General features: G+C 36.0%; 1 protein-coding gene across 2 annotated transcripts in view; it reads left to right on the forward strand.

Annotated features, from left to right (window-relative positions):
- IMMP2L (inner mitochondrial membrane peptidase subunit 2) overlaps nucleotides 1-5923 on the forward strand; it is a 397695-nt gene extending 391772 nt beyond the window's left edge. For both annotated transcript variants that reach the window (XM_039726940.1, XM_039726941.1), the window contains one exon: nucleotides 5423-5923. In XM_039726940.1, coding sequence (XP_039582874.1) covers nucleotides 5423-5542 — 120 coding nt within the window. In that variant the 3' untranslated portion in view covers nucleotides 5543-5923. The remainder of the gene's footprint in view (nucleotides 1-5422) is intronic.
- Nucleotides 5924-24355: the final 18432 nt, after the last annotated feature.

A 24355-nucleotide genomic window follows, 5' to 3' on the forward strand; every position in this document is an offset into this window, starting at 1 on the left:
GACTTTCTTAAAATAAAATAATTGCCATTTATATTTTTTCAGGTTTTAAAAATATATTTTCTATCTAAATTAACATTTCTAAATTTGATAACTAATACAAATGTAGACTGATTATATACTAGCTCTATGAAAGAGAACACATGGGATGTTTTTTCTATATCTGGAGCTGCTGTTTCAGCTATCAAATTAATAGAAGTGTAATGGAACACTTAGTAACAAAATTAATGGTCTGCATTCTTTTCTTTGTCACTCGATCTGTATGGCTCCATTAGGCCTGATTTCTTCAGTTACAAGAAGAAAGAACAATGAATATGCTGGCACTTTGCTATGTATTAGAAAAGAATCTATCACTTTATGTATTCATGAGCTAATTGGCACCTTGTTACCTCAAACTTCAGTGAGCTGTTATAAGTTAAAGAACATCTATTCTGGTACCGATTTATTCACAACATAATTTATTGATTCTAATATTTGTGTATTCTTGGACTCATAAAAGAAGGAGGTGAAGGATATTTGTTTCTTCTGTCACTGTTCATTATCGCAGATATTTCTACTAGAGGAAGTGGTTTCTTTGGGATTTTACTGTAATCCACAGGATTTTATTTTTATTGTGCTCTTTTCCTACTCTGCACTTGATAGTACTTGTTTCAAGGTTCAACCGTGTACAAAAGATGAAATGTAATAGCAATCATGTTTTCTTTCTATTAAAGTATGGATTTTTTTGAGAGATTAATTTACTGGGACAATTCTCTGCGAGACCATTTTACAGCTACCATCTAATATCAAACCTAGTGCCACAACCTTTCTTAAAGACATGCAATCTAATTTGACACAGATAGCTGTTCCAGGAGTTATATTTTTGTTAGGGTTATAGCTGAAATGCTGTGTAGTTGCATAGGTGTTTCTATGTTCAGGATTTTTGGATTATGAGGGCTGAAATATTTTTGAACTTCTCACCTTTTTCATTAGCCTGGTCCCTTTACCTTTGATAGGTTTGGATTTTTTGATTCTGCAGTGCTGTTTCTCAGAATATATTTAGTGGTGTTCTTTGTTGCTTCAGAGTTGTCACAGAATTTGAAATCTTGGCTGTTTAAGGTGCAATAAAATAAAGAAGGCTTAAGGAAAAAAGAAGCAAGGGAAAACCTGTGGGGAATATTCCTAAACCAAAGTGAACTCAGGACTAGGAGCTACAGGACTTGGATTTAGCTGTTTGGGTAGACTACATTCTCTGGGAAAGCTGAGAATATCCTTGTTAGGGTGTGGTGGTTTCACACCAGCCAGCAACCCAGCTCCACACAACTGCTCGTCCACTCTCCCACCAGGAGAATCTGGGAGAGACTTGGAAAGGTAAAAGCCAGCAAAGTTGTGGATTGAGATAAAGACAGTTTAATAGTAGAAGCAAAAGCCATGCACACAAGCAAAGCCAAACAAGGAATTAAGTCACTGCTTCCTTCTACAATCTCAGGGAGAGCAGAGCCCCATCACATGTAATGGTGACTTGAAAACTCAAATATCATCATTCCAAACCTTCCCTTCTTCCTACTTTTCCCAACTTTACATACTGAGCATGATGTCATGTGGTCTGGAATATACCTTTGGTCAGTCTGGCTGTGTCTTCCAACATTTCAGGCATACCCGGTGTCCGTAGCAGTTGCAGTAAAAGGAGGAAAAGGCCTTGAGTCTGTGTAAACCCTGCTCAGCAGTAACAAGAACATCTCCATTTTATTAATCCTGTGTTCAGCACAAGTCCAAAACACAGCCAAGGTGAAGAGAATTAACTCTACCCCTGCCAAAACCAGCACATCATCACACTGTTATTTGGACTTTCCTTTTTCTTGAGATCCAAACTGAGTACCTGTCATTTCTATAGAAATTTTGATGTCCTCCACTGTATGCTACATGGATACAGTCTTGTACAGTCTGAATACTACTTTTCATATTTTCATGATGTACTTTAGAACCAGAGGATGTGATATTATTGTAAGACTTCATACTAATAAAGCTGGTTTATCCAAGCCTATTAGGACAAAATGAGCAAGATTGTTCTAAGTACCACTGCAGATAGCACTATCAGTCTTGGGCTTATCTTTTCCTTATGCAGTGCCAAAACTAATCAGTTTCCATACAACTAACATGCTTACAACAAACACACACTGAGGAAATACGCTTTTAGCACAGTAACAGTGTCAAAACAGTATTATTAATTCAGAACTTTGCAGATAAAATTGCTGTGTAATGAAGTGACTTCTTAGTTGTTCAACTTAATATGCAAAGATTTAAAAAAAGTTTAAACAGCTCAGCTTAGGCGCAATGATATGGATTCAATTCAATATAGTGGTTGTTGTTGCCACAGCAAGAAAAACAAATAGGTCATAAGGTAGAAATAACTCCCAACTATTTAATTGCTGGCATCTTTGTGATGGGAAGGGAGCACATTCCTCAAAGAATTGATGTCTTTAGAATACTGATTTTTTTTATAGTTAAGACAGTATTTCAAGGGAATAAACTTATTTTCTTATGTAAAGGGACAAAATAGTGTCTATAAGTGAAGTGATTAATTAATAGATTATCTCAGTATTTCACTGTTACAACAGAAAGTGTAGCCTTTTAGTTCACTCTTCTGAGATCATTCCTGTCTAACCTTGATGAGGGTAAATCCATTAGCAAGGGCAGGTTATTCTCTGCGAACAATTCTGTTCTTCCTCAGTGAAATTCATGGCTGCTGTAGTAAGTACAGAATAATAATAGGCAATGGAAAAAAGTTATTATGGTTGTTTGCAGAAGTCAAACATCAAGGTGCTTTTAAAGTGAACCTTTAAGTTATTATAAAAGAAATCCTATAGCATCAGTGTAATTTGTTATTTAGCAAAGGCTTCCATCACCCAACAGTATCTGTTTTTCCTTTTTAAGTCTAGTCATGTTGTAAATCATGTTTATAGGAAGGAGACTTCTTTATTAGTTTCAAGGCAGATGATGGTCAGTAGAAATAATCCTCTGGGTAAAATTATTCCCAGGCTCAGCTTAAAACATGTTTTGATTCATTTGTTATATTCTCAGTCTGTTTGCAGACCTCCTGCTGATATCAGTAACAAGCAGTATACTGAGAAAAACACAGAGCTTTGAAAATGAGATGTTATTTGTGTTTGGAAAGAGTATTCTAACATATTTTCTCTGTACTAATGCTGTCACATTTTATATGCAGCTGTGGGATTTGTTGTGGTTTTATATTTTGGCACCAGCCTGTAATGTGTGTGCTATCATGCTGTATGCTCAGGGAAAAAACCCAACATGGTAATATTACATTTGCAGCCCACTTATGGGCTAATTAAGATAAAGGATGTTGTGAATTCCATAAATATCAACCAAACTGCACAAAAGTGTGTCAAGACATTAAAAAATGTTGCTCAATGCTGTTGAAAAAGAGTTGCCACTTAGCAGCCTGTCCTTTGCTTAAATGTAGGAAAAAGAACTGCTATGGATCCAAGCAAAAAGTGGTCCCTGCAAGGGATCAGGCAAGTGAAATATAATACTAGACTTCAATTCAGTGATCCACTTCAGATTCTTTTAGATATCATGGGTTATTAAGTAACCAAATTATATTCAAGTAATTCAGCACCTGCTTCATCAAGCTACAGAATATGGAATTAGATATATACCACTTCAGCTTCACTGATTTGATTATGTAGTAGAGAGAGACTGGTGAATATATATTAATCCTATGAAATTAAATCAAGAAAATTAGCTGAAGATATTCCTAGGGGCCTATTTGGTGTCTGTTTGCATGAAATGCTGAATTACCTGCTTACTAAAATCACTTTTTTTTTTTAATGAGAAATGGAATGGAACTGAGTTTACATAGGAATTTAAGCAACAAAGTACAAGTTCAAACCAGAAATCCATTTAATTCCTGGCTCCTACAACAGCCAATACCAGATCATTGAAATATAAGAATAAAGCACGTATGCATTTTTTTCCTTTGGTGGTTCCTAATATGGAGTATAGAGACTACAATGTTTATGTTCAATTATATGTGTTGGACTTTACTCCCATCATTATTTTTTGAAACAGTTTTCTATTTTTTTCCTGGTCACTTCTGTATCCTGTATAATGTATGCAAGTATGGTGTAATGCTATACATACTGAAAAGCATTTCCTTTTTATTGGTTAAAAAAATTATTTAGGATAATATCATAGATGTTTCCTTGTTCGTATGAGAAATAATGGCATAAGTGTCAAATAAAGCCTATGCATTTTTTAATCCATGCCATTGCTAATTCTGTTGCCATTATAACCGTTATAACACTGTTGTCTGTTTAAGAGTCTGAATTATTCAATCTTTTCACAGACACAGACATTCCAGTATTTCTAACCATGATTTTGTCCTGTTTATAACTTCTCTTGGTACTGGATGCTTATTACATGCTATTTTCTCTACAAGTCTAAACAAATAATTTAAGATGCAGAAGTTTATCCTGCAGGCTTTTCAAATTAGCTGAGATTAACTCCATACATAATGACTTAATTTCAGTGTTAAGTATGGACTGTCTTATCTCAGTCTGAAATTGTGACGATTCTATTCTTACTCTTAGTCTAGCTATTTTCATACCATATATGAAAAGGGTCTTGTTTATAATTTACTTAAGATTTTCTAAACAATTCTGTTTTCTATACTATGTTATCTCTGATTCATTTATGAGCAATATCAGAATGGAATTTTATTCTGATTTATTGAAGTAAAATATTAGTGAAATAAAATTACTGAAGTAAACAATAATACATAATAAGATGGTAAAACGTGTTTGCAAAACATATTAACCAGGTTTAAGTAGCCCTAGCACTTCAAAAGTTTTTGACCTGTAGAGAAATACTTTTTCATCCTCAGGGGAATCTTTACAATTCACAGTAATTTTCATTTTTGGTTGAAGACAAAATGGGGTTTTGGAAGAGAGTGATAAATGGTAAACACAGCATGTTTAGAAAAGCCACTATCCTGGTATGGTTAGTACACAGGGCTCAAATCCAAGACACAGATTCTGTTGAACTTCTTCAAAATAGATACTTAAAATTTGTTCTCTGGACACAGAATAATTAATAACAAAAAAACTTTATGTGGATTATAGAATGCCTCACCTATCTTGAGCAACTTTTTTCTTGAAAATGAAAAAAACATTCCTAGTTCTGTGCTACAGACAGTGCATTTCAGCAAGCTGTTTTGAGTTCCAAAAAATGTTTTATCAAAAAAGAAAAACAAATTGTTACTAAAGACATTTTCTTCTCCCCTCATTACATGCATGAGAGAGTACTCACTCTTCTGTTTTGTATTCTCCCACTGCTCTAACAAATCATCACATGCTTTGTATTTTTCACATGCTGATTTATTTGCATTACCTAATAACACCTCTGGTTTGTATTTTGCTTGCAGGTTTCTCTTGGACTTCTACATGCCCGAGCCACTCATATCCTCTGGCCTCCACAACGCTGGCAGAAGTTAGAGCCGATGCTTCCTCCGGAGCGCAAACCACTCCACAGAGAGCAGGAGTGATCTGAGCTCAGGCAGGAAAACACTGACATGAGTTCAACCAGAAAGAGTTTCAGTGGTTATGCCATCACCTGTAAGATCTTTGCCATGTGCTCTGACATCAGTGTCATGTCAACAAATACATGTGACATCTAAATGTTACAATGCCACCAGAAATTCTTTGTGTTTCTTTTCTTTGTTTGTTCTATTATTTGGTGGGTTTTAAAAATTTCCAATATTAGGGCATTGTATATTAATTCAGTTTGAAATAATTGGTTGTAGAAGAACTGAATGTTCATTTTTTTTCTAGAAGCAGTAACATGCTTGGCTTATGTCTGTACCTGTGCTTCTCTGGACAAGAAAATATTAAAACCTTCAATAAAATATTTTGATCTTTTACATTCACCTTGTTTCTTTTGTAACTGCATTGAAATTATTCATATTAATTGCATATGAAAAAAGAAAAAACACGCAAAACATATATACTTTGGATTGTCTTATAATTACAATGAGGAATCAGTACTTCTGAAGGTGAAAAGCCTTCAATACAGCTTATTTTTATCATTAAATTTATTACTTATTTGTATTTTCTATTTCAGGATAAAAATTGTTTTATATAGGTATTTCCTGTATATCTTTCTGAATTAGATATTCAGTCAAATTGTGCAAATGATATTACATTATCTGAAGGCAGTGTTTAATTAATTTTTCTAGTAGAGTAAATCTTTGTTAGTACTGATTGCCACATTTCTTGGAAACTATGTAATTAGATAAGAAATATGTAGTTATTATTCTAGTATATAGTTAATATAATAAATATACTCTGTGAATAGGAAGTACAGCTGCACACATTATAAGTGAAAATAACTTGGAAAATTACACATTTTCAATGACAAATCAATGAGCCAGCCTTTGTTCATATTTATTGAATTTTACCTCACATAGGCTAGTGCTAAAAAAAATTTAACAAACCACAGAAAAGATCTTTAAACACTTTCAGCTAAAAACATGCAATTATCAGAACTTCAGGCAAGATTAATGTGAGTCTACAGCTCTTTGAGCATACACATCTGCCTTGTGAGTTAGATGATAGCTTCAATCACTATGAAAATTATCTATTACTAACTAACTTTCTTCTTAAATGCTCCATCTCTGTAGACTCTCTGACTACTTTATGTGTCGGGATCTTTGTTCCAAAAAGGTTTTTTACAGGTCTTTGAAGTCTCTTAGTTAAACTAATGCAGTTTTTTTGCGTGTTATTGCGGTAAATTCAGAATTATTCAGGGACAGAAGGAGAATCCAGGGAACTGCATGCCTGTGAGCCTTCCCTCATGCTGGGGAGCATTATGGAACAGATTACCTTGAATGTGATCACATGGCCAACCAGGGGGTCAGGCTCAGCCAGAATGGGTTTAGGAACAGCAGGTCCTGTTTGACCAACCTGATCTCATTTTATGACCAGGTGACCTTCCTAGCAGATGCCAGAAAAATTGTGGATATTTACATGGACTTCAGTAAAATCTTTGACAGTGTCTCCCACAGCATTCTCATGGGCAAGCTGGCAGCCCACAAGTGCTCTGTTCACTGGGTTAAAATTTGTATTCTTCTGTCTATATTTTTCCACACTTGATCTTCCCCAACCCATCCCTATTTCACTGACTCTGATCACCTAAACACCTCAGAAGTCTTGTGCAGTACTGAAATGCTCTGCCCTGCACTCCCCAGCAAAACCTGTACCCATGGGCAAGTCTGCCAGGCAACCCAGCCAGCCGCCCCTCTGTTTCCTGGTGTTAGTTGTACCCAGTGGGGTGGGTTCAGGGGTCTCAGAGCTCCTTCATAGCTGTAAGGTGGGACTTTCACAGTTTGGTGACTCCTGAAACAGACACAAAGGAGTTAAATTGTGGTGTTATTTGGGTTCCCACAGCTTCCATTGTTCTTTTAGGCTCCTTTGTCTGTGTGAAGACCAGCTGATTATCACTTGTACAGGCTATGAAAGTTTCCATGTCCCAAGTATTCAACTGTGACATGCCTCAAGGAATATTTATTAATCTGTATTTTCATACACATATTTATAAATATCCATGCATTTATATGGAGATGTATGTAGGATATAAATGATGAAATGATGGAATAGAGAATATGCCTATTAAGTCTGGAGATGGTTGCAAAGACTGATGTAACTTTGGAGAATGGTATTAGAGCACAGTGATCTGAATTAGATAATGATGAGCAGAGAGTCTGGTGCAATAATTATCCATATACATGCTGGATTATATTAAAAGAAAATTTGGATATAGTGGATTGTAGCTGAGCGTGAGGCAACAATATGCTGAACAAGGAAAATACACACTTTGTAAAGAGCAGTACAGGCTGTGAACACAGCAAACAGTATTCCTTCTACATTCATGGAGGATATAATTTTAGGTGCCAGATACAAAAAAAAAAAATGAGGACAACTGGAATATTTAGAAAGATACAACAAAAATAGAGAGGAACAAAAAAAATCATCTATGAGAAATGTTGGAAGGACTTGGGTTTATCATTTAGTCTTCAGAGTCTAAGAGAGTCTTCAAAATTATGAAAGATTGCTGTGAAATCAAGACAATCATGATTCTCCATGTTCATCATGTTTGGGAGCAGATCTAATAAACTTATAATGCAACATACGGACTGTTAGATAAGACATAAAGAAATATTTTAATTATAAAAAATAATGAAACACTTGAATAGATTATTTTTTATTGCAAGACTTTAAATTTTTTTTATCAGGCCTGTTGGAGATAGAAGGATGGATGAACTAGACCTGAGGTCTACATCAGCTATTTTATACATTCTCTGCTTAGATCTTCTCTGCTTGGTAATCTTGGTGGTGCCTTTGATGCTGGGCAGGCAGTTGCATCAATATCTAATTCCTTTAGACTGATAACTATGATTCTTTAGATTAGATTCTTTAGCCTAACAGTATTACAGTACTCTTATGTACCATTTTTCCTCTAATAGGCATCTAAGGAACCAGTTTCCTGTAAAAGAAGCTGTTTTCTTCATCATATTAATGTGCATGACATTTTACATTATCATGTAGGTCGGTGAATAGAAATAGCTCGATGAAATCATAACAGATAATTCAGTATCCAGAGCATGAAGGGCAAACCTTTCCTTTCAAAGCAGAAAGGACCAAGATTGGCACACATTATGAGCACATATTTAAAGGTGTTATTTAATTGATACCTTTGGGTTTCAAGCTACAAATGTGAAACACATAATGAGAAGCCTGTTCTGGAAGTAATGAAATAAGTAACAAAATTCTCATGGCCATCATAATTAGCTTTCTAAGGCCTCTTCACAGGCCTTCTGGTTTTTGGTGCTGGCTTATATCTGTATTTGATGGGAGTTAAATAAGAGCAAGCACAAGTAAGGAGTAGGACACTAAGAAGTAAAAGGATGACAGGATATTTTAAAGCTTGTTTTTTTTAAAAAATGTTTTAGCATCCCATAAATACCTTCCTATGGCCCAAGAGAAGGAGAACAGACTGCCAGACTGCACTTGTAGAGCAAGGAGAGACATTGCAAAAAGATCAGGAATTGGTACTCTTAGCAGGGTACCAATGCATACTCTTAGTAATGTACCATGCACAACCACCCCTGAAAAAATGACAGAGCAAAGCTGTGTATCTCAGGAGCACAGCTTCATACAGAAAACTAAAACACCAACTGAGACAGTGGAAAGCTGGTGTAAGTAAAGAATGATCATCTAATGAGTCTAAGGATCTTCAATTAGGTTGTCAGGATTTCCCTTGACAAGGGAACATCATAGCTTAGAAGACATGCTGAGCTTAATTTCCTCCATCTATTCATCCTTTAGGATAACAGACCTAGATGATGCAACATGAATACTGGCAATCTGTCATTGCATACACAGAGCACTAGCTGTTCAGTTCTGAAGCAATTGCAAAATGGATAATTTAGTGCAGAACTATCCAAGGAGAAAAAGGTAAAGCCAAGAAAATAGATTGTGCTATACTAAACAGTTTACACTGCCTGGTTCCTCAAGTATTAACACTGATGAAATAAAACACCACACATTACGAGCACAACTAAGACATATGAACCAAAAGTACCACAGCATAGTCAAGTGATGACAGATATGAGCTCTTCCTATGCAGAATTTGATTTTCACATATCTTTTTCATTCCTTTAAATTTGTTTACTATGCAAATAAGACAGAGCTCTAAACAATTCCAGCATATTACAAGTAAGCCAGCTGTCAGAATTATCTTTCTGTAGTTGTATTGTTCAGGTGTCTAGCAAGCTGATGAACCTGCATGCTCTTCTGTGAATTTGGTTATCCTTTGGTATTTTACTATAATGTGGAATAATTCTCTCACTTTGGAATATTTTAATATCACTACTATTATGATTAAGAGAATTATTACTTTCTTCCTTTCCATGCCAACATGGTCTATTTTTACCATGGTCTATTTAGCATCTTATCCAAGGCCATAAGATACATAGGATAGATTTAGAAAAAAATCTCAGAATTTCCTAGATCACAGCCTACCTATTTATTGTCTGTCATTTACTGTCATTACCTAGCACAGTTAATGAAAACATGTACAATTTGTGATAAAAAATACAAATCTGAATGAATTTTAAAGATCAGTGAAAACCAAAATTCTGAGTAGACAGCTTAGCCTTCCACAATTGTATGGTGAGAGGAAAAAATGAGTGTTTAGACCTAAGTTTCCTGCAGCATTATAGGCTCATAGAATATGTGATGTGGCCATAATAGTGGCAAATATCTTAGGATATGTCCTTCCAAAAATACCCAGTTTCACCCCAAACCACTGGATTTGTGTTAATAGCATGCAGCAGCCCTTTCTCACCATCCTATAGAAGCTATGCTTTGTGCAAAAATAAACTGAAGTTATTGAAAGAAACTAGAGGACAACGGGTGCAAGAAACCCTGTGGCAGTGGCTTAAGGGATAGACTGGGAATCCCAGAGGTAGCAGAGCTGAAGTTCTCATCAGTACATCTGTACTCCTTTTCAGTAACTCCTTTGTGTGAATTAAATGCTCAGACTATTAAATCTGGTACCACAACTACAAATTTAATCTCAGCTAGTGTTTTCCAGTGTTTTTAAAAAAATGTTGTGTTTCCTATTGTGGAAGTTTTAGCAGTTCCTTTAGCAACATCTTATGACCCTGAATGCTGTGGGGTTATTTGTTTGGTTTTTAGTTTGTGAAATAAAAGATAAACCAGAAGCTGATTTGTGCAACTGCACCTCCAGAGACTTTTAAGCAGAACATTACACAGAAAAAATTGTCAATGCTTAAGCTATGTCATCATCCACATATTTTTTTGATTGAAATTTATTAATTGTGCTATTGGATGAGGGGTTCACCTTTGAAGATTTAATAGTTAATACCCCAAGGGTGTAGATTATTTTAAAAATGCAGCAGCTATATCTGAATAGAAGGTTACCCCAAACATACAGTGAGGAAAGGTTTAATTAAAAAAAATATTTAATTTGTGATAACTTATTGGAACTATGTTAACCCACCATATTATGAACTATCTTCCTCTTCCATCCCACTCGCAAATGTCTCAGCATTTTATTTAACATCTAACCTTTTCTCATCTCCTCCTATTAAATGTCAAAATTGAATTTTACATCCTCTGGGAGCTAAACATACCATACCCATATTTTTTCCTTACACGCATTTCAATTAATAAATGAAACATAGAAGAGTAATTTTTTTTAGCAATCCCCACAATTTCATCCATTTGATTACAAGTATTAATCACACAGATGGTCCTGTTTTCTGTAGGACTTGATTGCCTCAGGATCTAAGATCAGGCTATAGTACTTAACTTTCTAACCTGCTTTTGATAAGCCTGTAATTAAAGAAATGCATTTCCTTTATTCTTCTTTCTTTCTTCATTATGAATGGATAGTTTATAAATCGGACATGAAATATCTTAAGGGTTTAGATAAGTAGTCCATTTGTCCAGTAACCTGTTCCTGACAGAGGTTAGTAAGTTATACTTCCCATAATGAAGAGTTTGGAATAACCTGTCAAAATGGAAATTACGTTTCAGCCCCAGGCAGTTAGTGTTATGCCCTGGGGCATGAAAGTTTAAATTTCTTACTTATCTTATATCCTTTCTAATGTAACTGAATGTTCCACTATCTGTATAAATGGTTAGTGCTCGCTTTAACAGCAGCATATGAAAAGTCTGTTTGTAAACAGAAAACATCTGAGTAAAGTCTGAAAGTTTTTTCTTTAACTTCTGTTTACTTGTGCTATCCCCTATGTTAAATTGGGAGCAATTATTGTTCTTGACATTGTAACCATATGACAATGAGAGCAACTAAATTTAAGAATCAATTATATAAGCAAGTAAAGTCTTTTTATAATATGGCCTAAACACAGTGGCACCTAGCAAGTTCAACAAAAAATAAGGGGTTTTGTTCTCTCTCTACTGTTGGTTAAACTCATTTGGATCATCGACCCGCACAATGCCAAATCTTACACTGATTTCACCCCAAAAGAGAAAGTGTCCGTTCTTCAGTGCTTTACTTTTTAAATCGTTTTGAAAATCAGGTGGTTTTCATTTTAAGTTATCAGAAATTAAATGCCTAACTTGCAAAATCACTAGTCACTATTGAAAATCAGTTGTCATGATAGTAAGTTTGAAAATATTTTCTCTTTTGATAACTGACTAAAAAGAAGAAAATTATTTCCTCCTCCTTTCCTCTATTAATAACCTGTATTTTAAACAAATCCTTCTCAGTAACAAGATAGAACAAAATTTTTAAAGACACAGAAAACCTCTGATGGGATTTTCTAAGAATACTTTAAATACTTTATGGCACAAGTAGATACATGGAACTTTTTATGCTAAATAATTTTGTGATAAATTCATAAAATGATTTAGTTGTCTAACAGTCAAAACAAGTTCTTTTAGCCTATCATGTAGGTGTGGTGAGTCTACTTTCTGTTGTGCATTTGTTTCTCTGTCTTTGTCTTTCTCACACACACCACACATACCCATGATACTTAATCCTGTAGGTGTCTAAGGAATGAAAAGCTGTGTTCACAAAAAGTTACAAGTGCTACAATACTTTTCTTTAATTAGCATCTTCAATATGAACACCCAGTGTCCCTATTTAGCATAAGAAGAATTAGCTATGGAAGAATGAGATTTTCAAAGTGCACTGAACAGGGCAATGTCCAAATTGTCCAAAGGTTAGTTAGAATCTAAGATTGCATTGGTCCTAGTTAATTAAAACTGCCTGGAAAGAGTCTCAGGAAAATGAGTACTTTTTCAAAAAGCAATGAAGGTTTGGAAGTAGTTCTCAAGTCAGGTGATGCTTAATTTTTCTTTGAATGACACAAATTATATAGTGAAAACTGGCAGGGAAAGAGTTTGTAGAAGTGTGCCAAGAAGCATAAGTGTCATGAGGGTAGCTACTGTTATGAGTGATTAATGTAAATTTATTTGGAATACATAGTTCCAATAATTCAATCAATTATTTGGAAAGAAAACAATATGGCAATTCAATCAGCAAATGTTTTTCAGTAACTTAAAGCTTTTGAACTTCTTACACTCATATTTAGCTTCTACTTGTTTTATTTTAGCAATCTTTCTGTTAGTTTTTTCTTTATTCTAGACACAGTCCATAATTCTTATTTTCACTCTACTGATCAGTTTAATCATCATAAACTTTTACTCCCCCTGGCAATGCTGAAAAATCGTCTCTTTTAAAAAATTTTATTCTCACCTTTCCTAGTTTTCACTCTGTTGCTTAGCTACTCACCTAGAGTATTTCCTTTTTCATATGTGCTCCTTTCTTTCATAGCCTTCTAAACATTTCTTTTGATTTTTCCAAAAAATCTATTATGTAATTCAACTTTGTAGAAATAATAATTACCCTTATATATAATATAATATAATATAATATAATATAATATAATATAATATAATATAATATAATATAATATAATATAAATAATAATAGTTAACAAAAAAAAAATAAACCATTGTTTCAGGATTTTCTTCTCACAACATCTTTGAATACTGCATTATCAAATTTATTTCTCGTGTATCCATGTAAGAAAACATAATTATCTAGCTACATGATGAACCTAGACTGACATTCTTCATCTCAGTATTGATGTATCATAAGAGAAAATGCTGCAAATTTGAAATCCATATGGTGCATGCAGCAAATCAAGCTGAGATTCAAAGCACAGTTGGAACATAATAGGGGGTAAAAAGGCCATTGATGAATACCTTGCTAAAACAAGGTGGTCCTTGTCTTCAAGTGTATCTACTATTTCAGCTCAAGATTCCTTGTCTTATTTTTTCATATGCTACTATTTCTTGCCTTTACCTATACAAAACGATTCAGAAAAGTGCAACAGGTTTGGTTGGTTTTTCTAAACACAAATTATCTTGTTTGACAGATTTTGCTTTTCATGGTTGGAATTAGATAATGACCAGTTGGAATGTCATAAAGTCATTTAAATTCTGAGAAAAAGAGAACAGGGTGGTGAGAAATGCAGAGTTTGTAACAGTGGCTAGGTCAAAAGTAAAACATTCTCTGAATATGGTTAAATAGGACATTGACCTGTAAGCCAGTCTATAAACATATTGTTGATATATAGAGCATGTCAAGGATTTGAACTCTAACAAGAAGTTTGAAGTAACTAAAGAGTCAGCTGGGTACATTTTTGAGGGAGGAATTAACTGGAGGGCAGAATGAGACAAGGGTTAAGAGAGGTCTTGTATGGATTGGCTTGATTTTTTCTAGATGAAAATAAATTAAGTTAAAAACCCCAACCTGAATGATAAAAAGATTTAAGACTCAGTGTATAACAGGGTTTCATGCCTTATGTATTCCTATGCTGTGGTCCTAATCAATCTCAGTTTTACTGACAGAGTTGTAAGTGCCTCTAAAGCAAATCAGATACTGTAGGTAGAATGGAAATTATTCAATGTGACCATATTTTTCTTTGAAAAATATGTATCCCTGGGCTACAAGTGCTCAAAATCAATGCTCAATGCTCTATTATGGATCGCAGAAAATATTGAGGGGCATATAAAAAATATTCATGATGTTAACTTCCTTTGTCACTGGAATGTCACTGGATTGTCAAAATGAATAAGTGAAAATGTATGTATTTAGTTTAAAAATCTCTCTGTGGAGGAATGATATCTGGTATATTAAACAATGACATTCCTGTATGAATTAATGTAGTTTAAGAAAGAAATAATAAATTAAATATTCATATATGGAATAAATATTATATGGGTTAAGAATTCTAAAGAGAAATAATAATTGCCATTAAAAAAAACAAACTTTGTGATTATGTCCATGAAATAAAAAGAAAAAACCTTACCTTTTTACCTTTTAAAAAATCGTTAAATTAATGCAACTATTTGTAGGCAAAAAACTCATCAGAAGAGTTATGTTCAAGAGGCCACTCTCTGTGGAGCTTTCTGATAAAAACAGTGATGAAAAGGATTTCTTATATGGTAACCCAGAGAAGTGGAATTGGAGATTAATGAACAAGCAATATGTCTTGTTCTTGGAGACATTGTTGGGGTCTGAATTCCTGTTTGTATGTGTGTAACCAATGGCCTCTTTACACGAAAATTGTGTTCTTGTAAGTAGCATTACACAAATTTCTGGATAGAAGAAACTGTATGATCAGCAAAAGACTTTGCACCGTACTTTGATTGCTGGCTAAACTCTGTTCCCAAGTCATAATTTACCCACTGAGGCTAAGTCAGATAGAAATGTTTTGCTTTGATTTCTGAAAGAGGATTACTTGAGTGCTGTTTCTTTCCATTTCTGTTCCAGGACTTGTGTAAAAGGGTTACACATGAAAAAACACGGAAACCTGTCAGTATTTTTCTTTATTGAGAATTTGACCTGCAAGATGTTGAACATCTGTTACTATGGTTTATCTGGGATTTAGAGTTGGATGGTGAGTTAATATAAGAATAGACAAGTGCATTTAAATATAAAATGTAGGGAAGATTAAGAAACATAAGCAAATTGCTTGTGCATTGCTGTTTTTTCTTTCCTGCACCTCTCTGCTTTATAGAACTTTGACTATCATAATTTCAGATAAAACTGAAATTATAAATATATATAATTTATATATTACATATATTTTATATATATATAATTTTTTCTTGCCAAGTATGTGTGCCAGAGCTCCTGTTTCCTCCTACAGTGTGCCACTTTACCTGTCTCTTTATACTGACAAGTTTGCCCTATGGTACTGCTTTTAGAAACAGAACTATAATCTTGTAACTTTTCCTATTTTTGCATTAGTTATGTTGAACTCTTTGCTCCACTGTGAGATTAAAATGAAAAAAAAAACAAACTCGTGTTATTAATGACATATTTATTTTAAAGTGAAATGTATTTTTAAATAGCTTTCTGAAAGCACTCCATTATACAATGAAGCTTTATTTAGAACACGAAAATATAAGTCCACACTCTCACTGACATTCATGAGCTGGAAGAAAAAAACATTATGTTGAGAATGGGATTAAGGCATTAAGGTGATTTCACTCTGAACATTTTTTCATCCTATTTCAGCAGGACAGGAAATTATTCTTTTATTTCCAGTGCTTGGATTCCATAGGATAAAGCTCAATCAGAAACACATAATCATCTGAGACAGAAGGCTTGCAAGCAATATATTTGGCAAATATCCCTTTACTTTAGAGGAAATCTGAATACGCGCCTTGTAGTTTTTAATCTCCTTGTATATATCTGATTAGATTTTTCTCCCAGTGCAGATATGGTAGATTAATGGCACTGCACACTATAGGATAGATGAGTCAAGTCATCTGAGAGCTGTGTGACTCTGCACAAAGGATCTAGACCCTGTATGCACACCAGGTCATTACACATTTTGAAACACTGGTAGCAAAATGAAGTCACTGTTTTGACAGAAATTAAACTGGACTAGTTTGGAATGACTAAGCAGATATCCCTCTGTCCCTTCCTTAGCTTTGCCAAAAAACAGCCAATCTGACTGGTTAGTTTATGAAAGAGGGAGATTATCAGTTTCAGATGAATGATGGAATTCAACAGCTGTTGGAATGGTGCATGCCAACTCTGTCAAATTGTTTTCTTCGAGAAATTGCAGTGGTGAGAAACATGTAGAAGTTAACACGGATTCCATTCTGACTATGCCATGGCTGTCTGGTTTTGCCACCTGCATCTTGAGGAAAGCCAAATTTTTTACCTGATTTTTCATAATCCTGCTAAAGTCAGATTCTATGAATTGCTCTATTTTGTGAACAGTCGTTTTTTCTACCCTGATTAGTAAATTAGCAATATCCAGTGCCATTGTATGAGAATTAAGGTTTTATCTCATCAGTCAAAGATGTTTACTGAAGTATTTTGTGCTTTTTCAAATAAGTTAAACTAAGTTCATAATGGCCCTAGCAGTTTGAGTGATGCCATGTTGTTGGACAAATTTAAGGTCAGTTATCAGTAAGTGTTATTCCATATGCTTGAAACCTGTAAATGCAAAAAAAACCTGCAGATATCCCTTTGACCACTGATCGCCTTTCCACAAAGCACAGTGACCTCACAGTCTACAGAAAAAGCCTAAGGCCCAGAAATTGTGCATCCCACAGGTCAGACTAACTTTGTTAAAGTCCCCCCTACTGCCCCAATGATAAAATGTGATACAGGCTGGCAACAAGTCTTGTTATCTTGGTAATGAAATGTGGTGATTGCTGATGATGTCACAAAGTGTATCAATTTGGCTAGCAACATTTTGGTAAATTATGGTTCCAGCCATTGAGTTCAAAATTGGTTTTTGAATGGGAATATTATGCTGCTGTTGTCATAGTTTTATGGCTTCAAGTTTTGGACAAATTGCTATGTAAATGCCTCATTCATTTTCACCTATGCTGTTTTCAGCAAATTCCTAATGTCAAGTGGCAAAATAAATAGAACTAAAGCTGTGCAGTTTGTAAAAGCTTTGACATTGACACTCTAATCATAACTTGGATGAGAAAGCAATGTCATGGAGTTCATGTGCCTGAGGGAAGCATCCCATTGTTTTGATAGAAAGACAAAGATACAGAACTGGGTGGCTGAAACATTGGGAAGATTATCTCAAGGATAATCTTAAAGTATGTGAAGTAAACACATCTAAAGACAAATTTTGATGGCATCAAGTTCTGTAATTCTAACGACCTTGAGGAACATACTGCTGCTCATACACTGAGCTAAAAGGTCTTCAGAGTGGAGCAGCAGAAGAAAATAAGAACACAACTTAAAAAAAAAAAAAATCTGAAAACTCACAATTCACAGACGACTTCAGGCTGTCCCAGGTTTTGCCTGTGACACATCCACAGAGTACTAAGCCTTCCTTCCAGCTGGTCTCACTTTCATCACAAAATTCATGAGTGAACTTAGGAAGGCACAGGTGCAGTTTCCTGTGTTGATGACAAGGGAAAGTTTGTTTCCCCTGCAATAGTATGAAATGGGATGTTCACAAGTCCCTCTTGGATGACTCTTAACTGCTCCAGAGGGTTTATTGTCTGCTATTTCTTTATTGCCTGCTTGTTTTGAGTATGAAAGTGGGAAAGGTCAGATTTACTCCTGAAACAGAATTCACATTAGTGAACTTCAGTGAGAGTGTTAGGATCTAAAAAAAATTTATTTTACTTGAATATTATTTGGGAGTTTTTCATATTCAAAGGCAGAACAAAGCCAGAAATTTAAACTCTATAAGACTAATTATAAAATGCATAACTACAGCACACTTTAATGCAAACTTTCTATAATTAGAAAAGATGAGTTGCTGTCTTTTTATGTAATAGAAATGTTCAAGTGCCCTACAATATAATTACAATTTGAAGTGTTCCCTAGTCTTGAACCAATGAAGACAAAAAATAAAAATAAAAAGACAAAAAGATTTCACCTTTCCTTGGATTTTTATCTCATATTAAAGAAATTATAATTGCAGTTTAAATTATAAAACTACATTCTCAATGCAGTGCTGTGCCACTGAAACTATTAAACTTATTCATGTTAAAACAGAGAACAAATTGTTCAGCATAATCTGGTGGAAAGATAAGCATCTTATGACTTAAAGGGGTCATAAGAGTTTCCCCTCTGTCCACAAGAAGCCTATTGTAGGACCTTAGAGATAGCTGAAAAATGTAGATATATTAATCTACACATTTGAAGGTTAAATTAAGAGAATGAAACATGTTCAGGTTAAGTGATGATATTAATGCTATGATTTCACATACAGTCTTCCTAAAGTATTAATGCATGATCACGTAGTTACATAGACTCTCACATTCCTTTATGCTACCTCTGTTATACGCAGCAAAATTTGTAGAAAATGGAACATATACCTGTGAAATAATGCATGAATATAATAAAGAGATATCTTTTCTCCTGTTTCTAATCCTGGAGGCTAGAGAAGCTGCTCTCTTCATTCCCTCACTCCATCCCCCAGCATTTCATGGGTACAGGGAATAAAGACTGCGGTCGGTTCACCACATGCTGTTTCTGTCACTACTTCCCCCTCAGGGGGAGGACTCCTCACACTAATCCCCTGCTCCAGGGGTCTCTTCCATGCAGTGCAGCCCTTCAGAAACAGACCTTTCCAGTGTGGGTCCTGCCAGCAAAGCTGTCCAGCCTGGGCTTCTCTCCCCATGGGGCCATAGGTCTTGTCAGGAGCCTCCTCCAGTGAGGGGTTCCCTGGGATCACAGCTCCCTTCAGGCATCCACTTGCTCTGGCATAGAGTCCTTCTCAGGCTGCAGGTGGATCTCCTCTCCCCACTGGACTTCCATGGACTGCAGAGGGACACCCTTCCTCACCAGGGTCTTCACCAGGGGCTGAAGGGGAGTCTCAGCTCTGGCTCTTCCTCCCCATCCTTTTTCACTGATCCTGGTGTGGTCAGGGCTGCTCCTTTCATATATTTTCACCCCTCTCTCCTGGCTGCTGCTGCCTAGTGGTTTCTTCCCCTTCTTAAATCTGCCATACCACAGGCCCTATCACTGTTGCTGATGGGTTCAGCTTTGCACAGTGGTGGGTCTTTCTTGGAGATGGCTGGAATTGACTCCATCAGACATGGTAACTTCTCACAGATGCCACCTTTGTAGGCCCGCTAATGTACCAAAACATTACCAAGAAAACCCAATATACATTCTTGTATTCAGAATAGAGGAGGGTGAGGTTAAGTGGGCTAAAATTCTCTACCTCTGGGTAGAGCTCAGAAAGCCTTTCATTTGCTTTGAGTGATGTGTTTCTGATTTTTATAGGTAGGGATATCGCACAGTTGGTTTTTTTTGCATTCTGTTCTTTGTAGATAGAAGACGTCTTTAAAGCTTCAGAAGTTGACACTGACATAGAAGATAACACAAGTTGTTGTCTTTTGCTTATATCTGAAAATAGACTTCTTTAGTCCACCAACACGCTAATATTTTCTTTTTTTTTTTCCCTTTTTTTATTATTTTGGGGAGTGGGCATGACAGCTGTTTAATCTTCAGCAGAGTAACATTCAGCAGATGGATTAGAATTCTTATCTTTCTAAAACCAGCAACATCAGAAATCAATATAGGAGTGAGTTTCTGAAGTAATATTTCAAAGCAGAGCACAGTTTTCATAAGTTTAGAGAAATAATCCTAACTCTTGAAGATGTATCTGTGAGGTAATACAGAAAAAATTAATACAGTTCAGACTTACATAAAGTCATGAGGGGTGAAAATTTCAGTCCAGGCACCTTTTCAAATATCCTTTTGCTTACAAACTTTGACAGCCATAACTAGATTTCATTTTGACAAACAGGCTGTTATCTTTTTTGGTTTCTTTTATTCTACATCAGGCACAATTGAATTAAATGCAAATAACACTTTCTTCAATAATCAGGGTGTTCTAGATGTAAGAGATACGTTTACATTTGCATGGGCAAATAACAACATCTCTTTTATACCAAATTTCCATAAAAATTGTAAAATGTCTTTTGTAGACAAACTTGCATGTAGGGAGCTCAGCTCCTGGAAGTACTTAATGGAATGAGAATGCATATATAGGGAAGCTGAGACACAAAAGCTCAGTAAGCACTCAGTGAATGTTCTTGGGTATAGTTGAGCCTGACCTTTGTCTGTCATAGTTCCACTGATATAAAGGGAACTTTAACAGTTAATACAGGGTGTGAATGCAATGCATGTATTTATTAAGCCTTTCTTCTACTGTAGAAACAACTAGGCATCCAACAGAGGTAAATCAATGTAGTTTCACTGAAATTTATGGAGACATGATGATTTTAAGAAGTAAAGACCTGGTCCTCATACCTCTCCCAAATGAATGCTCTCTTTTTCTTGCTATTGTATTCTTCTATTTATGAAGTTATGCTTCAAATTAGCTTTTCTCTCTTTGTCTTTCTGCAGTAACAGTCTCAAAATGTGAACATCTCCACCCTCTCTGACTGTCACCACTACAGCACTGCTAAGGCTGCCAACTTCCAGGCTAGAGGCTTCTTCCATTGCTTCCTGGGGACACTTTCCACCATTGCCACAGAGCTGCTGGCAGCATTGCTGACAGTTCTGAGCATGACTGTGTTGTAAACACAGCATCAGATCTGGCATGAACGGCCTGGTGGGGCATTCTATCTTTGTCAGGTGTAGCAGTCAAGGTATTACATGGCAAAAAGCCTTTGAAGCCCTTTTAGAAGGCTACTACTACAAAGCCCTGCACTGAAACAGTAATGATGTGTTAATCACCACAGGCCTCCTAAGGCACTGATGGTTAGCCTGCAAGGTTGTACTGAGAAAAGTCTCAGTATCTTTGGGTTGGTTTGTGAAGTGCCTCATCTTTAAGGGGCTGTTTGCAGCCCTTTTCTTAACAATCTGCACTGCTCCATCTTTGGGACATGGAGTGCATGAAGAATATGCCAAAAGGCTAAAGTTTCTGCCTTTTCATTTTGCAACCAAAGGATCACTTTACTTTCTCTTGCAGGTGCTTTTCACTCCAGTGTCTAAGCTCTAGAGGAAAGGGATGGAGAAGGGATGACTCTTCCCAGGGTTTCTGCTCACTCATGTTCTCAATCCCTTTTGAAGGCACAAGCACAGATCCTGACTGTGCATGTGCTGATGTGCCGAATTAGGTGGCTCTGGAGGTGAACTGCTGCTCCCATGAGCAGACACTTACAGTCAGTTATGTGGTGAGAGAAAGCAGCACACTTAAAAGCGGGACCATAGCTACTGATCCCTTCCAGGCTCTGTTGGCAGTGGTAAATTGATAGGTGAAGTACTAGCCATCTTGGACCTGGAAGGACAGAAAGGTGCATCCAGAGACATTTGAGACAGTCTCTGTGTTGTCTTTCTTGGACCTCATTGATATAGACGATTCCATGCCACCAAAGTCCTCAGTCCTGATTTTCTCTGATGAGCAAAATACTCTGCTCTGTGTTTGTGTCTGAAGAAAACTCACATTCTCCTTTGTAACAGGGTTCCCATGCTCTGAAGTTGCTGAAGGGGACATTCAACTGAAACGACTTATTTTGTTTCTAAGTCTCAAAACACAGTGCTGAAGAGGGTGCAGCTGCATAGAGAATTGAACTGGAAAGCTGTGTGCCATGGCTTGTACAGTCCACTGCACTGGCTAGAGAACAACAAACAATTTTTACATGTTCGTCTGTCTCGTATCAATTTGCATATGGTTGAAAGTGAGCAAACTCGAGGGTATTAAATTTTATAGGTGCAGAATGAGCAAAAAAAAAATACTGACCAATAGAACTACTAGCTTTATTTTTTTTTCACCCACTGTCTATGAATCTGTTCTCTGGGAACAGAAAGTGATGAATATGTATTGCCATAAAAAGTACCTTTAACGTAAGCAACTGTCACAGCAGCATACAACTCGAGATCTTCCTGACCTTGCAAGTTTGTACAAGGTGTTGGGAACTGAATTGTTTTATCTCATCTTGGAATGTAAAGCTTGAGTTTTCTGGCTTCATCTCCTAAGAGTGCCTGTGGCATGAACATGATGTATACACAGCAACTTTATATGTATCAGAAATAGAAATATCAGGAAGGTCTGCCAACACAGACCATTCTGGAACACTTTCCTTCTACCAGCTGCTGAGCATTGCATAGAGATGGAGTCTGTTTTGCTTTTATTAAATCCTATGCAAAGCTCTCAGCAGACATTATGCAGTAGATTAGTATCCTTAAAGAGTGGGGAAATTCTTGTTTATTATAAGAAACCCCAATGTTGAAAGGTTTGTTTACAGTTAGACCAGGTATTTAGAGGTCTCTTTTATGTTATGGTATGTATTTATTTCACACATCTTCAGGAAATTTCTATATCTCAGAGACGTTAATCCTCAGCTAAAGCCTTATCTACTGGAAAGCTCTGAAGCAATCTAACTTATCATAATTGCTGCATAAAGTGAGGTAGGTGGGAGTGTCCTCTCAGTATAAGGCAGATTGAAGCAGTGAATTCCACAAAAAAACAGCTCTTCAGAGAGGGAAATCTTTTGTAAAAAAGAAGAAATATTTTTTTTTCCCCTACCGGTATTTCAACAATATTTCACAAGCAAGATACTAAAATCCCATTTTTTTGTCATAAGTTAAGGATTTTAGATGTCTACAAGACAAAGATAAATGGCATAGGAATTTGAGAAACCCCAGCAGCAAGATGACTGGTAATAAAATCCAAAATAATGATTACTTATGTACATGCACCTAAAGCTAACAGGAGCAATAAAAGGATGTCATGGAAATTGGGCTGTAGTGGCTAAGCTGAAAGCAATGTTGGCTTATATACAGACTCAAAAGGGCTCAGATGGAAGATTCAATCATCCATTTGATAGCTGTGAATGAGCATTGTACTTTGAGGTCAGTACTGGACCTCATACTGTACCTCATACATCTTCATTGATGACCAGATTGATGAAGAGGAGTGCAACATCAGCAAATTTGTAGGTGGTTCTAAACAAGAGAGAGATTTATTGACATAGAAAATTGCTCCAGTTTGAAGGTGTCTCCGTAAGCCTGAGGACAGCTAACAATAGAGCCAGGAAAGAGCATGGAGAAAAGCAGAACTCAGCACCTGGAGCAGAAAGTTTGCACTGTGTGGAAGTACAGATGGGGAGCAAGTGACTGAACATCATTTACAACTCCCATCACCTGGATATGCTGCCATTATGGGACATCTGGACAGCCGGGTGCTCTGTCCTCATGAATCTTATTGCTTAGTCACACTTTATGCCTGTTGAGGGCCTGGTGCAATTAACCTAACTCATACAGACAGAGTACTGAATTGATTCAACCAACATTGTGGGGAGAAAAAGTTATCCTTTTAATCCTTTTTTTCAGTAGTAAAACATGTTTTGTTTTGTTCAGACGTTCTGCATAAAAATTCATGACCTGTCTGGCTTCCTCAATATGTCCAGTTTATATCCACGGCTTCTATACCCCAATAGATACCAGAAAGACTCATTATATTGGTCTTGAAGTGGAATGAGTTGGTAAGTAGAAATTCTTTTGTCATCAAGCCATGGTAGACTTATCTGTTGTCTGTGGCACAGAAAAACAGCCCCAGAAAGGACTGAGCTGGCATACTGCTGTGTACAGAAAATTCTAAGTGTTCAAAACTGCCTCTGTTCAACTTCAGCATTTCATCCTGTTATCAGAGATCACTGCTAGAAAATCTCAGTTGCTCAGCACTCTTTTTTCTATATAAATTTTAATTTTTTTTAGTAAGATTCTATGCTAAGATTAGAACCAAGTGTTGTGTCATACGAAGTCAAATTTACAGTAGGAATCA

The sequence above is a fragment of the Passer montanus genome, unplaced genomic scaffold (assembly GCF_014805655.1).
Source record: "Passer montanus isolate IOZ18808 unplaced genomic scaffold, ASM1480565v1 scaffold6, whole genome shotgun sequence".
Lineage (NCBI taxonomy): Eukaryota > Metazoa > Chordata > Aves > Passeriformes > Passeridae > Passer > Passer montanus.